The sequence below is a fragment of the Erinaceus europaeus genome, chromosome 4 (assembly GCF_950295315.1).
Source record: "Erinaceus europaeus chromosome 4, mEriEur2.1, whole genome shotgun sequence".
In the NCBI taxonomy this organism is placed as follows: Eukaryota; Metazoa; Chordata; class Mammalia; order Eulipotyphla; family Erinaceidae; genus Erinaceus; species Erinaceus europaeus.
Window position 1 is genome coordinate 63,370,181 of NC_080165.1, and position 17,394 is coordinate 63,387,574.

The 17,394-nt window shown below is 36.3% G+C and overlaps 1 protein-coding gene across 1 annotated transcript in view; it reads right to left on the reverse strand.

Annotated features, from left to right (window-relative positions):
* The window catches only part of KIF6 (kinesin family member 6), a 538,059-nt gene that overhangs the window by 377,383 nt on the left and 143,282 nt on the right, over positions 1-17,394 (reverse strand). Inside the window, exon 5 of the mRNA XM_060189745.1 lies at positions 11,878-11,987. Within this exon, the coding sequence (XP_060045728.1) occupies positions 11,878-11,987 (110 nt within the window). The remainder of the gene's footprint in view (positions 1-11,877; positions 11,988-17,394) is intronic.

Below are 17,394 nucleotides of genomic sequence, written 5' to 3' on the forward strand. Positions count from 1 at the left end.
GTTGTAACCCTCCTATCCTATGATTTTGTTAATGTTTCCTTTCTTAAATAAAAAAATAATAATAAAAGAAAATGTACTAGTCACATGAAGATATTACTTAGTAGGATACTGGAACAGCTAAGTTTAGAGACCTTTAGGTAGTGGAGCTTTTATCCTTCCTTCTATGAACTTCCGGGTGAAATCAGTGTCCTTTACTGTCTCCCTAGAGAACCCAGGGTTTATAATCATTGAGCATATACAAATAAAATGATCATTTCTTTAGTCTGTTCTCCTAGATCAGAGTCCTTTGAGGTTAGGAATGGTTACCCTTAAGAGTCTTTCAGGATATCTGATACACAACAGAGAGTTGAAATGGACTTCAAGCTTTGGACCACACATGATACTCCATAGGCCAGAACAATTCCAGAAGCCATAGTCTGCTCAATGCTCATATGGAATACCAAACCTCTGAGGCAAGACCACCAGAACACCCAGCTTGAAAGTCTCATAGACTGTGGTTGTTATTGGGGTCTATCACCTGTAAACTTAGAATCTTGGGGAAGTATCATACAATCTCTATAAATGTCATTTTAGTTGCCTATATAAAATGGGCTATATAGACTACATATGCATGATTACTATAAAGACTAGTGTGATACTATTTATATTATAATAAGTAAAGGTAGTTTGATTATTTCATTTATTTCTATCACTATCTCTTGTAATATGACCTACAAACACAGGATTGCCCCTGCGGCTACAGACAGACTATAACCCACATAGTCAACGACTGCCACCTCTCCAGATTCAAAGGAGGTCTCGAAACTTTACATCAGGCTCAACCTGACGCTGTTGACTGGCTACAGAAGAAGGGCAAACGCTAGAAGAAGAACACAGGATTGGGCAGAATATATTTCCTACATCCCAATGAGAGTAGACCTGGGCATATGGTGTTTTTGGCCAATAAAATATGGATAGAGGGAGTCAAGCGATAGCGCAGCAGGTTAAGCACAGGTGGCGCAAAGCAAAAGGACTGACATAACAATCCCAGTTTGAGCCCCCAGCTCCCCACCTGCAGGGGAGTCTCTTCACAGGCGGTGAAGCAGGTCTGCAGGTGTCTATCTTTCTTTCTCTCCCCCTCTCTGTCTTCCCCTCTTCTCTTCATTTCTCTCTGTCCTATCCAACAATGACAACATCAATAAAAAACAATAATTATAACAATAAAAAAAGGAAAAAATGTGGATAGAAGTGACAATGTCCTCATTTTAAATGAGCATTAATCCTATTAACCACTGTGTGGAAAACATGACCCAAGGGGCTAGGGAGATAGCATAATGGTTATGCAAAAGACTTTCATGCCTAGCTCTGAGGTGAAAGGTTTAATCCCCAGCACCACCATAAACCAGAGCTGAGCAGTGCTCTATTCTCTCTCATTAAAATACAACAAATATTTTTTTTAAATAAAGAAAACATGATTTATGAAAAATATGAAGGCATTTCAATAAGATCTAAAACCTATCCAAAATTTGAACCTAGGTTCAGCCAATCAAAGCATGAAGAAAAGGCATCCTAGCTAGCCAGTAAGCACAGAAGAATTGCTTGCTATCCAACATTTGGAAACAAAGTATGATTGATACAGTAGAATTAAATTGTGACTTAAGTATGATAAAAGATAGATTATAATGCCTACTTCCTTAAGATAGCTAGTATAAGTCTATAACATAAGGACTGTCTCAAAATGGGTACCCATCTTTGTCTTTAAAGAGATTTTTCTTTTATCTCTAAAAATTAACTTTCATTATATGGATCAAAGAAGGAATTAAGGTAGACTACCAGCATTATAATCACTCTGGATACTTATCTAAACACACACAAATTTTCTAGAGGTAGAGACTAGGAATCTACATCGTTCAAACAATCATTCTAGGTAATTGAAAAATTACTTATTTAAAGTGCTTTTTTATTGTAAAGTTCTATTTACTTATTCTGAATGAAGATGAAATAGAGAAAGCATCAGGGCACTGCTCAATTCTAGGATAAAGTGGTGCTGGAGACTGAACCTGCCACCTCTAAGACCTTAGGTATGCAAGTTGAAATTTTAATAGACTGAACTATCACCTTGACCTTCCTGGTGATTCTTACATATAAATTTCAAACTGATAGTTTATGATAGCTCTTAACTTTTCCCCTTCTTTTTCACTCCCACTAAGTGGTCTAGCAACTTTCTACAGTGCCCTGGGGTTTCTCTGACTCCTCATTTTGACTTCATCTTAGTCCTACATACAACTCTGACTTTCTTCCTAAAAGTAGTCCTAATCATACAATTGCCTTGGATCACAATATCCAGGACAAATTCAGAGATCTCCCACAGAATGGGTGAAGATCATTATATGCCATACATGTAATGATACATGACTAATAACCAAAATATATAAAGAGCACACCAAGAAAACAAATGACCCCATCCAAATATGGGGTCAAAAAGAAAACAAATGATACCATCCAAAAATGGGGAGATGATATAAACAGAATATTCACCACAGAAGAGATCAAAAAGGCCAAATGCTCCAAGTCATTGATGCTCCAAGTCATTGATGGTCAGAGAAATGCAAATAAAGACAACAATGAGATATCACTTCACTCCTGTGAGAATATCATACATCAAAAAAGGTAAAAGCAACAAATGCTGGAGAGGTTGTGGGGACAAAGGAACTCTCCTGCACTGCTGGTAGGAATGTAAATTCGTCCAATGGTCTAACCCCTGTGGAGAGAAGTCTGAAGAACTCTCAGAAGGCTAGAAATGATCATACCTTCTATGACCCTGCAATTCCTATACTGAGGATATATCCTAAAGAACCAAATAATACCTATCCAAAAAGATTTGTGTATACCTATGTTCATAGAAGCACAATTTGTAATAGCCAAAATCTGGAAGCAACCCAGGGGTTCAACAACAGATGAGTAGCTGAGTAAGTTGTGGTACATATACACAATGGAATACTACTTAGCTACTAAAAATGGTGAATTCACCTTCTTTACCCCATCTTGGATGCAGCTTGAAGGAATCATGTTAAGTGAGAACAACAGAAAGTGAAGGATGAATAGGGGATGATCTCACTCATAGACAGAAGTTGAAAAACAAGATCAGAAGGGAAAACACTAAGCAGAACTTGGACTGTAGTTGGTGTGTTGCACCAAATTAAAAGACTCTGGGGTGGGGTAGGGGGAAGGTTTAAGTCCTGGAAAATGTTGAGGTATATCTTGATAGTATTCAGTTTTTGGTAACTATGGATTAAGCTGTTATATCCATTCATGGTCTGGTTGTTGTTGTGTGGATATACATATTCAACTCATTTGGGTAAATGCCTATATATATATTTTATATTTATTTATTCCATTTTTGTTGCCCTTGTTGTGTTATTTTTGTAGTTATTATTATTGTTATTGATATTGTTGTTGTTGGATAGGACAGCGAGAAATAGAGAGAAGAGGAGAAGACAGAGAGGGGGAGAGAAAGATAGACACCTGCAGACCTGCTTCACCGCCTGTGAAGTAACTCCCCTGCAGGCGGGGAGCAGGGGCTCAAACAGGGATCATTACACCGATCCTTGAGCTTTATGCCACGTGCATTTAACCCGCTGCGCTGCCGCCCGACTCCTGATAAGTGCCTATATTAACTGAAAAGCAGAAAAGCATAGGTTTCAGGTGAGTGCCATACAGAATTAACCTGAGTACTTAATCACAGGAGGGACTTGGACTCAAGAACAGGCCCCAGATTATCCTGAGAGTAGTCCAAGGTCTGGATCCTAATATAGAGATTTTATATACTATGTATATATAAAGGTGAGGTCACAAATAATATATTTAGGAATTCTATAAAGTACATTCAGTTAGACAACTTTTCTTATATCCTAGTATTATATATATATATATACTCTGATGGAGCAAAACAAATTTGTGAAACTTTTTTAACCTACCATGTCAAACTATTTTGGGGGGAATCAGGCACTGTGGATATTATATATTTCTCATACTTCCTTGGTAGCTAATGCTCAACATGAGTGTATGTATTTTTCAGACACATCTCTTTTCAGGGAGTGTGGGATCTTTAGGCTGATCACGGGATCACACTAGATGTGTTCTGACTTTTGACTCACACTAATGTTTGAAAATACGCTAATTGCAAGCTTATTTCTTTGACAATTCACATATCTCATAGGAAGTATGAATGCTTAAACAGAAGACAAGCCTCAGTTTACTTTTTAAATAATCAGTTATTGTCTTTAATACATGCTGTATGATTCTGTATCCCCAGCTCAATGTATCAGTTCCTTGTTTACGTCTTTGATATTGTCAATGTTTTGACTTAGCTGCTGTAATAGGAGTGCTGTTGTATCTTGTAGACCTTATCTGCATTTCTCTAACATAGAATTTCTTTCTTTCTTTTTTTTTCCACCACGGTTATCACTGGGTCTTGGTGGCTGCACAACTTCACCATTCCTAGAGGTCTTTATTATGTAGTAGGAGAAATAGACAGAAACAGAGCGGGGGAGGTGGTGGATAGATCCCAGTAACACTATTCTACTAGTCCTAAAGCTTCCCTCTTGCAGGTGGGAACAAAGGTCTTAAACCCAGGTCTTGATGTATAGTAGCATGTATGCTTTAATATGTGCACTACTATCCAGCCCCTCCATTTTTTTTCATGTTTATTAGTCATCTGTACATTATCCTAAGTGATCTATTCAGGTCTTCTGTTAATTTTTTTCTTTTGTCATCACTGGGGCTTCCTCACTTATGACTTACCTTTTTAAATAGATGGAAGATGATAGATAGATAGATAGATAGATAGATAGATAGATAGATAGATAGACAGATATCACAGAACTTCCTTCAATGTGATGGGGTAAAGCTGTAATCTGGGTTTTATGCATAACAAAACGACACACTATTCAAGTGAACTATTTTGCTAGTTCATGTTTTTTCTTATTTATTTCTTTACTTTTTTAGTATACTAAAATGTAAAGTGTTAGTTACTGCTATTTTTTCATCAAATCATTTTGTTGGGGGATTAATGGTTTACAGTACAGTTGTTGATACATGGGTACAATTTATCATCTTCCTGTGATAGGTGTCTACAAACCATTCTCACAACCAACTTAAATCCTTTTCAACTATCATGCACCAGGACTCCAAAATCCCCTCCATCTTCTATCTCCCCTCCCCACCAGAGTTCTTTGCTTAGGTACAATACATCACAACCAGTCTATATTTTACTTTGTGTTTTCCATTTCTGTCCTTTTTTTCCTTAAGTTTCACCTATAAGCGAGATCATCTGGTATCCATCCTCTTTATGGCTTATCTCACTAAACATGCTTCATTCAAGTTCCATTCAAGATGAAGCAAAGGAGATGATTTCATCATTTTAAACTGCATAATACTCCACTGTGTATACATACTACTTTATAAATCACTCATCTTTGTTAGGAATTTGGATCATTTGTAAATTTAGGCTATTACAAATTGTACTGCTTTGAACATAGGTGTCCGTAGATGTCCTTGGATAGGTGGCTTGTATCCTTTGGATATATCACCAGAAGAGGAATTGCTGGGCTCATTTCTTAATTGGAGCATTTGTTTTATTGTTGATTTTTAAGAGTTCCTTGTATATTTGGGGTACAAATCCTTTATCAAAGATGCATTTGGTAAGTATTTCTTTTTCTGTTTCTGTCTTGCTTTTTTATTCGCTTAACAGCATCTCCTAGAAATCAGATGTTTTACATTTAATTAAAGTCATTTTTTTTCCCTCTCATGAATCACACTTTCAGTTTTTGTCAAAGATTATCACAATATTTGCAAAAAAATGACTTTAGTTAGATGTGCTGATATTATAAATAATTATAAATAATTTCCAGAGACAAATATATAGGCAAATATCTGCCACTATAATAGTAGAGGGATGGAACTCACTGGCAAGTTAAAGGGAAACTATAAGTGGGTAAAGCATCCAGCAAGTGATTCTGTGGGAGCTTGTCACTTAGTACTGAGGAAACTTAATGATGGATACTACTACACAACATCAGGAGAATTTTGGATTTAATTGTGGAGTTAAATCTGATAAAAGAATGTGGAAGGGATCAAATATTTTTATTGCTATTGTTCCTCAAATGGATGAATATAAAAGGGAGCTCAGATCAACAGACATTTTGCCCATTATTTTTAAATGGTATTCAGAGTGTTCGGGACATTCCAGATTTCAACAATGAAACTAATCGACTAGACTGATAGGATTCCTGAGCTAGAGTTTGTCCCATTTTAAGCATGTGAAAGCAGATTAACAATATACACTTTTAATCCAATGGAGGTACAGGAAAAGCCACATTCCATAATAAATAATTGCTTTTAATCTCTGTAAAGGACAACTTCTTTCAAACTCTCAAATAACTTAACAAACCTGATATCAATCAAATCCTTGTATCCCCACCAAAAGACAATGCAATTCTTGAACTGTTTTTGGCATTTTGTAATATTAGATACATTTGAAGTAAACAGACTATCTACAGCCATACCACCCTGAAGACATACAATCTCATCTGAAGTAAACAGACTACAACCCTATGATATGAGACTCTTCCTTTTCTAGGACCTTCTTATTTTAATTAAATTTTTTATCATGTGACTATAGTGCAAAATGTAAGAATAAAGACCTCCTGGGGGCCAGGCAGTGGCGCACCTGGGTAAGTGCACACATTACAGTGCACAAGGACCCAGATTCAAGCTCCTGGTCCCCACCTGCAGGGGGAAAGCTTCAAAAGTTGTGAAGCAGGACTGCAGGTGTCTCTCTGTCTCTCTCCCTCTTGATCTCCTCCCTTCCCTCTCAATTTCTGCCTGTCTCTATCCAATAAATAAATAAATATAATTTATAAAAAAAGATTAAAAAAAAAGAATAAAGACCTCCTTCAAATTGTGTCTATCTGCATATATGATGGTGGGATCACTGCTTTAAAACATCTACTTTGTGACTGAGGTCACTTCTAATTTGAGTCAGTGAAGTTATTCTAGAACAAGAACACAGCAACTAAAGAGAGAGCAAAAACTAGAAAGAACTATAGAGGCTATCTGACAAACAATGAGAACTATTACTAAATGTTAGGCATGCAGGGAAGAACAGAGACACAGATTGAGTTGTGACATAGTCCTTACTCTGAAGGGGCTGAAAGTTCTTTTCTAGGAAGATAAGAAAGTGCCTCAGAGGCAGAATTTAAGAAAGGACAGAAAGGGAAACTACAAAGTAAAACATGGACTGGGTTTGGTGTACTGCACCAAAGAAATGGACTTTGGGGAGGAAAGGCAGGGAGGAGTGATGGGAAGGGGGCTTTGGGGTCCTGGTGCATGATTGTGGAGGGGTACCTAAGTTAAGAGTGAGAATATTTTGTATACACCTGTCATTGGCAGATGAGAAACTGTACCCATGTGTCAACAATCATACTATAAACCATCAGCCCCCAATAAAATGATTAAAAAATAGAGAACAGGTAAAAAAGAAAAACAGAAGAAGAAAATAATAGACCCAAAATGGAGGGGGGTGGCACCTAGACTTAAAAGCTACTCTAAATTACATAATTTCAAACTAAAAAGAGTAATATTAAAATAATCAATTTGGAGTTTCCAGATGAGCAGCAGAGTGAGGTAATGTGCATAAGAATTTGCTTTCTTACCCTGAAAAAAGATGGTTTTCCCAGATACAGTCTTTCCTTCTGATAACTACATGTCTCAACCTCTTTCTGCCTGTGTAAGCCTTCCACTTTTGTGTTATTCCTTATTGTACCTTTCTTCTTGCTAGAAGGGTTGCTGCTTGATTCATGAGTTATTTAATAAAGATGATGGTATCTGCAAATTTGTGAAAGTTGCCTTTTGCAACAAAAGCTTGTTGAATATTATAAATCCAATGCCCACATTTTACAAAGACACAATCAAATTAGTAAGAGAATATGTCTAGAGTACTGCAGGGTTGAAACCAGAGCAAATCTCCTGACTTCACAGAAAGTGTTCTTGTTACACTAGCTCCTTATATTTCAATGAACTGTTTTCATTTCTGGCTCTTCACATAGTCAGACTATCTAATCATGCTGATTAGACTCAGAGTCATAGAGCTTATGCTGATTTCACCTTACAATCTCATCTTTAAAAGGCCTACCTTATATATTTAATTTAACAGAAAATTTTCTAGTTACTAAGGGCTTGATTTAGTCTAGAAGACAGACTATCAACTGAGGAATTTGTTGTAAATAATTAAAATCTAGTAGACTATGTTCAAACACCAAAGTTATACATTAAAGTACACAACCACACAATTATGTTTGGGAAGTCATACCCTCAAATCAACAAAATGAGGAGAGCACCAACCATCTGTGATCCAACTTTTTAAATTCAATCAAATCTTAGGTTCTGGACAGAATCAATTTTATTTCCTTCTTCTTTTTAAAATTCAAATCTTACGTATTTATCTTTCTTCTTCCATATTCATCATAACCAAATGCTGAATTTACAGTTTATTGATAAGCAAGCTCCAAACTTTTGAAAAAAAAAAAGTAAAATTTAACCTAGAGGTAAATAGAACAGACTGGGGGCTAGAAAACTAGTTGCCCACACTTAGAAGACACCTAGTATCTAACAACAGATGAGTGGCTAAGAAAGTTGTGAGATATATATATATATACACACACAATGGAATACTACTCTGCTGTTAAGAATGATGAAGTCACTTCTTAACGTTGGATGAAGCCTGAAGGAATCATGTTATGTGAAATAAGAAAAAGAAGAAGGAAGGGGCTGGGTAGTGGTGCAGCAGGTTAAGCATATATAGTACGAAGCACAAGGACCCGCTCGAGGATCCCAGTTTGAGCCCCCACTCCCTACCTGCAGAGGGCTTGCTTTGCAAGCAGTGAAGCAAGTTTGCAAGTATCTACCTTTCTCTCTCCCTCTCTATCTTCCCCTCCTCTCTCAATTTCTTTCTGTCCTATCCAATACAAAATTGGAAAAATAAGTCTCCAGCAGCAGTGGATTTATAGTGCAGGCACCAAGCCCCAGTGATAACCCTGGAGGCAAAGAGAGAGAGAGAGAGAGAGAGAGAGAGAATGAAAAGGAAAAAGAGGGAGGAGGACAAGGAGGAAGGACAGAAGGAGGAGGAGGAGGAGGATAAATATGGGATGATCTCACTTGTAGGCAGAAATTAAGGTACAAGAAAAAAAAAAAGGAAACACACAAAGTAAAATTTGAACTGCTTTGTTGTATTGCACCAAAGCAAGGGACTCTGGGGGAAGAAGGAAGGGAAATGGGATGGTAGGAGAGGGGGCTTTGAGGTCCTGGTGCATGATGGTGAAGGATCTAAATTGGTGGTGAGAGTGTTTTGAAGACACCTACTATGGTGAGATGTGAAGTTTTATCCATGTGTCAACACCTGCACTGTAAGCCATTAAGCCCCCAATAAAATGATAAATAAGTTTATTAGAGTAAAGATCAACATCAGACCAACAGTTTGTCACTCAAGTACTCCATAAGCTGGTATCAGTTGGCATTTTTGTTTTAAAGACACAGAATTCCTCAGAATTTAGCTCTTTAGACCATACTTTAGCCTCCCTATAATGAAATTTTTACTTTTACAACTTCTATTTTTAATTTTTTTTAAATTTTATTTTATTTCATTTTATTGTTTTAAGTGTCAGGCAGAAAGAGACTACAGCACTGAACCTTTTTTGAATGCAATGGGGAGTGGACTTGAACCTAGGTAGCTCACATGGCAAAGCAGTGAACTGTCCAAGCGATTTACTGAGTTGACACTATTTTAAAATTTTATTTATTGGTTTATTTATTTTACCAGAGCAGCGATCAGTTCTGGTTTATGATAGTGTTGAAGACTGAACCTGGGACCTTTGGTGCCTCAGGCAAGAAATTCTTTTTGCATAACCATTATCTTCCCAAGCTCACAGCTTGATTCCAGTAGTTTCTTTTCTTTTCTTTTCTTTTCTTTTCTTTTCTTTTCTTTTCTTTTCTTTTCTTTTCTTTTCTTTTCTTTTCTCCCCTCCCCTCCCTTCCCTTCCCCATCCCTCCCCTCCCCTCCCCTCCCCTCCCCTCCCCTCCCCTCCCCTCTCCTCTCCTCTCCTCTCCTCTCCTCTCCTCTCCTCTCCTCTCCTCTCCTCTCCTCTCCTCTCCTCTCCTCTCTTCTCCTCTCCTCTCCTCTCCTATCCATTCCTTTCTTTTCCTTTCCTTTTTGCCTCCAGGGTTATCTCTAGGGCTCAGTGCCTGCACTTATGAATCCTTTTTTTTTTTTTCATTTTTATTGAGTAGGACAAAGAGAAATTGAGAGGGAAGGGGAAGATAGAGAGGGAAAGAGACAGAGAGACACACGCAGATTTGCTTCACCACTTGTGAAGCAACCCCCCTGCAGGTAGGGAGCCGAGGTCCCAGCCAGGATCCTTGCACCTGGTTCTTACATTTCATACTATATGCACTAAAATCTCTGCGCCACCATCCAGCCCCATTCCAATAATTTCTTTAAGGGCAGAATATTCCATGGACTCAGTGGGGTTTTGTTTCTATTAATTCTTATGCAAATAGTCATAGAACAGGAATAGTCTCCTCTTTATAAATTCTTCCAATGAATAACTTAAGCATAAAAGATTATATGCAAAAATATCCAGTCACAATTAATGAAAGAATAAAAAGTGGTGCAGACAAGTATACATCTATGGTGGCATACTGTCATAGACAGTATACAGGGGGATACACTGAGACTTGGGTTCAAGCCCCTGGTCTCCTCTTATAGGGGTAAAGCTTCATGGGCTGTGGAACAGTGCTGTAGGTCTCTCTCTCTCTCCCCTTTTCTGATACTATAAGTCTATATGTCTCTATAAAAAATAAGAAGGAGAATGAAAGAAAGAAAGAAAGAAAGAAAGAAAGAAAGAAAGAGAGGAAGGAAGGAAGGAAGGAAGGAAGGAAGGAAGGAAGGAAGGAAGGAAGAAAGAAAGGAAGGAAGGAAGGAAGGGAAAAAAGGCCTTTGGGAGCTATGGATGGAGTAGTTGTATAGGAACTGAGCCCCAATAATAATTCTGATGGCCAAAAAGAAAAAAAAGTGTAACGTATTATCTTTATTATTTTCTTTGTAAGTTAAAATGAACAACTGGATGTTTGTACCTTTTGGTAGACAATCAACATGTGTTTTTTTATTGTTTTAGAGTATTTTGATAAGTATATTAAAAAGCTCTCTTGGCTTCAGGAACTTAAGATGTATGACGATGTCTAGGAAAAAAACAATACATGTCCAATTTAGGTAAATCTTTAAGCAATGAGTAAATTTATACAAATACTGGCAGGATAACTTATTCCATTATTGATAATCTGTGAATACTTTACATTTGAGTCATGAGACAATCAGTGCCAATCTGAGCAAGTGGTTGTTTATGTTATTCTTATTAATAGTAGAGAAGTATTTGGGGAAAACCTAATTTATTTTCTCTCTTTCAGAGTTTCTTTCTGCTGCTTGAACCTTAATTTGAGTGATTTCTTCTGAGAAAAAGGAGTTTCATGTAGTAATTGTAAAACAGTGCTGTCATAAGCCATCAAATCTTTCTATAGCCATTCTCTGAGATCATTAACTACATTCTCGTAGCAACTCCAAAAGAGATTCTTTTCCAAGAAGTGAATCTGAAGTAATTTCACTTCTCATCACTACTGTCTATATACCACAAATGAACAAAAATTTATTATATTACAAAAAGATTCTGTTATACAGTATTTGTTAATTACGATTGAGACCAGACACATACAGAGTTTCAAAGAAAACAATTGGAAAGAAACATCTGAAAGTAATTTCCTCCCACTCTTTGTTGTTCAGCTACTCACGGCAAGTCTTCCAAACCGGAGGCTTCATGTCTTGGATCCAAGAGATCATAACCACATTCATTGTAGATTTCCAAATAGGAAATATGAGTTGTATAGATTTTGCTGCTATCCTGATTTGAAAAGGGAAAAAAATTATTTAATGAGCAATGAACAAAACTTCAGCTTAGAGGAAGATGAACACATTTATGACTAGTTTGCTACAAATTTTCTTTTCTCTTTCTTATTTTGTATGGTTTACACTGTCAGTTCGTGACACTTTCAAGTTGCCAGTTACCATATGCATTGTTTTTTTTTTTTTAATGGCCAACACCCATGATTACAAATAACTTGAGTCTGTTACTTTTTATTGGTTTCAGGTTAGACATAAAAGTCAATATACACTGGAAATGAGCCGATTTGACTGTAGAACTAAACAATACACCATTTTATACTTTCCAGACTCCTCCCACCAAATAGTAACTAAGGAGAAATAAACCTACATTCTGTGAATAAAATTATTCATAAAGAATACAAAAGCGTTACCATGTGCAAGGAAATGGGTTCAAACCCCCATCCCCACCTGCAAGGGAGAGGCTTCATGAGTAGTGAAACAGTGTTTCAGTGTCTGTCTCCCTCTCTATCCTTCCTCCCTTATTGATTTATCTATGTCTGTCCCTATCCAATAAGTAAGGAAAAAATATTTTTAAAAAACAGGGCTGGAGAGACAACCTAATAGTTATGCATAAAGACAGGTTTCAAGGCGTCAGGTTCAATCCCCAGCACCACCATAAGCCAGGGCTGAGCAGTGCTCTGGTCTCTCTCTGTATTTTTAGCTTTGTATCTCTCTTTATATTTAAGATAAAATAAAATAAAATAAAATATTTTTAGATATATATTAAAAACAATACAAATAACAACATTCTTATTATGGCTTTAAAATATATGTAGCAACATAATTTGTAGCTATAATCCTACCTTTATCTTGTCTAATATTCAGAGTCCGATGACATTAATAGATTGTGATAAGTGAATTACAGAAGAGAGATATAGTTAAAACCAATCATATAACAGTTAAGAGTGGACATTAATGGTTCACTGACTATATCTTACCCATTGGATTAACTTGCCTGGCCTAAGTGGAAAAAAATGTTTTTTTAAAAAAGTCAAGGATATGTAGCTTTTTTCTGTGAAATACAATGATATAAACATCAACATAAATAGAATAAACGTCATGATGATTGACCATAATCTCAATGTCACAAACAAATTTGACCAATTCCCTTTAGGTTAGACTACAGGGGAAAATTTTCTACCTCTCAAGTATATCCTGAGTTCAATTTATAACACAAAAATATCACATTATGACACCTTCTTTTTCATTCTCAAATACAAATGTTTTTATTTCTTCAAAGAGTAAGTATTTCTTATAAAAGGAGAAAATATCTGTGATTTAGTCATGTTCAGCAGGTTGTCAGGCTAGATACTAAGAGAATTTGCTTAGGATGACTTTCTGATTCAATCTCATCCACATCCAAGCCAGTTCTTTTAACAGGGGAATGGGAAAGGACCAAGTCGTACTGATGAGGGAGGGAACAGTTGCGTGAAAATCTAAACTGGAATCCCAATTCTATTAGCTATGAGCTCCTATCAAGAGGGTCTGAGTTTCCACACCCATTAAATTGAAGAAGTTGGATAATAAAGACCTGTGCATCAATCAGATCAAAATTATCATGATTTTATTATTTTATTATCACACATTATATTATATAAGTGGTTGAACGATTCAAATAGAGATTCTACAATTTCTTTTATTTTATTTTACTTATTTATTATTGAGAAAGATAGGAGGAGAGAGAAAGAACCAGACATCACTCTAGTACATGTGCTCCTGGGGATTGAACTCAGGACCTCATGCTTGAGAGTCCGATGCTTTATCCACTGCACCACCTCCCGGACCACAGAGATTCTATAATTTCATAAAAATAGAAATAGTAAAAGAAAACTAAAGAAACTTCCAGCCAGAAGATGAGAATTGTCATTCAAGCTACAGCTAAAATTCTAAGTTCAGCTGTGCTGTGATGGTGACAGCTTAGGTTTAATCTCTACTAAGGAAATTACTCACAACAAATATTGGACTTCCTACTGATATGGGTGACTCTGGCTACTCATCAAATGCTCCATTAGTTATATTAGAATCCTAGTTTATTTAGTAAAGGTGTTATTTTCATAAAATTCTTTGAGGTTTTTCTTCCTGAGTATAGATATCAGGGACTGTATGTACTGAACAAACTGTGTAGCATTTAGTCTAGTCCAGTGTTTCTTAGAACATTCTATGAAATGCTCCTGGGGGAAAAAAAAAGTGTGTAATGGTTAACATCTCTACTGCTCCCCTCTGTTAGATTCTGAGTAGTTTGATGACAATAGGGAGAGGATTCAGCAGCATATGTGATCCTGTTTAAACCAGCATATTTCTCAAACAGCTGAAAACACCTGACCTGTTGAAATTTTAGCAGACAGTTCTTGGCTCATCTTATCAAAAAAAGTGATTTCAAATGCTAGATCTTCCATTTATAACAGTGATCCTAGACTCTTATCTTTAGTTGCTTGCAGAACTGGTGTAAAGGGAAAACTAGGGTTATATATCTAAAATATATTTTTTAAAGTGGTTCATATAGATATTAAGAAATGATTGTGGAGCTGAGTGGTGGCACACCTGGTTGAGCGCACATGTTACAATGTGCAAGGACCTGGGTTTGAGCCCCCAGTCCCCACCTGCAGGGGGAAAGCTTCACAAGTGGTGAAGCAATGCTGCAGGTGTCTCTCTGTCTCTCACCCTCTGTATTTCCCTCATGATTTCTGAATGTCTCTATCCAATAAATAAATAAAGATAATAAAAATTAGAAAAAGAAATGATTGCTACTATTGTTTTAATAATACTACAGTTGTTCTCTTTATTATTTTTAAAGCCCTCAAGTGAAGACTTCAGTATGTGAATATAAATGGAAAGAGAAGAAAGGTAAAAATAGTAGCCAATTTATATTTCTGTCTGTAGTGGAGTAAATATCCTTTTATAGCAACTATAGGAAAGCATAAAGAGGGAGGCAAGTGGTAGGTTCATTGCCCTGAGATGATAAGTCTAATGCCTTTGGCTCCTGCAGTTTCTGCATTTTCTGTGTTTTTCATTGGAATTCACACTTAAAATCCACTGAGCTATATGGAAAGCTACCTTTCTTTATTCTTTTTCACTTTTAGGATTGACAAACTGTAACGTAACACACATGCTTTCTGAAGACAGCCTTCTCTTTTGCTCCAAATGGGTCTGATTTCTAAAAAGTAATAAGCAGTGATTACTAAATTGAATTGAATCAGTCTTCCTTATCTAAAAAATATTGAAAATGTTCTCCTGTCACTCTCAGAGGCATATTAGCTTTTAGTCTAACCTTGAAATAAATTCTCTGCATAAGTAAAGGATTTAAAAATTCTAGCAGCTCCATGTTGCCCTCTAAAGCAATTGACCTAGGGCATCTAGTACCTGTCTGAACTTTCCAGCTACACAATGTGGAAAACTTTCTGATACACTTCCTAGTGCCTCTGACTTGTTCCACCACAACTCTATAATGAATATGCTATAACCATCTTAGAAATCTTCCCTTTCACATTGCCTGGCTATAAATTGATCTAATAAATTCTTTCCAGGCAACAAGTTGTTTGGGAACATGCAGAATGAAAAGGGACTTAACAATAATATTTATGACAAACAGATATAAAGCAAGAAACCTAAGAGGTGGGATATACTTGGGAGACATTTAATTTTTAGAATTGTCTTTTGTTAAAATTTTGGGAGAAATAAACATTTTATTTTAGGGAAAACCTTGATAGTCTTCTGTCTCAATTAATGAGGAGAATGGACTTCATTGGTTCTGAGTTCTCAATTTTCTAAGTTGATTTGGCAGCATATGAAGATAGATGGGAAGATGATACCAGATAGATAAATAAATAGATAGGTGCAGGTATTAATGGTTGTAGCAAATATTATCATGTGTTGAACTATGTGCCAGGAACTAGACTATTTATTTATTATTATTTTCTTCCCTTCTATTCAATAGAACAGAAAGAAATTGAGAAGAGAAAAGGATATCAAGAAAGAGAGATCTCTGCAGCACTGCTTCACCACTCCTTAAGTTTACTCCCTCTGCAGGCAGGAAGGATGATAAATGACATAGTGGGGGTTGTATTGTTAAATGGGAAACTGGGGAATGTTACGCATATACAAACTATTGTATTTACTGTTGAATGTAAAACATTAATTCCCCAATAAAGAAATAAATTTTTTAAAAAAAGGAATCTGGTCTTGAACCTGGGTCCTTGCATATGCTAATATATGGGCTCAATTGGGTGTACCACCATCTGGACATGGGATAGCATATTTAAGTACAGTATATTCAGTCTTCACAACTGCACAGTTTAAAGAAATTAAGTAATTAATTTCTACCAAGGCTCATGCTGTGAGTAGAATACTTTCTCAGAATCAAACCAGTTTGTACCAGCTACATTTTTAAAGACAACAAGCTTTCACATCAGGCCAAAGCAGTAACAAGAAAATAAACATTATATCCCAGATTGTAAGAGCTGAAAAATAAACAAAATAAGAAGTATCAGAAATAAATGAATAAATAAAAAGAAGGGATATGGAGCCAACAAACATATTATACTCAATCTGACTCTAGCAAATTTCCTGGCATGCAGACTTGGCATGTTTGAGGCAGTGAGAGATGAGCTGAACTAATGGGTAATTGCTACTTTATGGATAGAAATTAGAATTGTGCAGATCTCAGCGATTTCTTCTCATCTTTGCAACTCAAAATGCAACAGAATACAGTTAAATTTTGGAATGTCTGTTCCACTGACCTAGTAAGGACATTTGTTATATAGAACAACCAAGGAATTGCTAGTGATCTTCTAGAGTAAATCAGTCCTACTTTCACAAAGTAAACAAAATTAAGTCAGTCTGAGATGCAGAAACAGTATAGACAGTGATTAAAAGCAGTCTGGTACAGGACAAACACGATGAATCTACTCATCAGATCAACTATTTAAAACATCAGAACCCAATGACATTTAACCCAATGACATTTAACCCAATACATGATGCATAATATGTAGGCAGGGAACTCTCCTTTGTAATACTATTAACTGCAACTGAATTTTTATTCTGAATAATGCATCAGTGTTCTATCAAAACCACAAAGCGATAACACTTAATGGTATCCTAGTTAGTGATTTAGTAGCTAAAGTAAGGTGTGTCTTGGCAAAAGGGCATTCTACAGTTTCTTAATGAGAAATATGTTAGTTGGTAAAGTATGTTATCTGTTCTTTTAATCTCCATGGGTGCGTTAGATGAAACTCCCACTGAGTCTCTGCTGAAACAGCAATCTTTTAATCAGAAACACCCTCACCATATCCACCTGTTTTTTTTATTTTTGTTTTTTTTACTGATATAATAATGATCAACAAGACCGTAGCATAAGAGAGGGTATA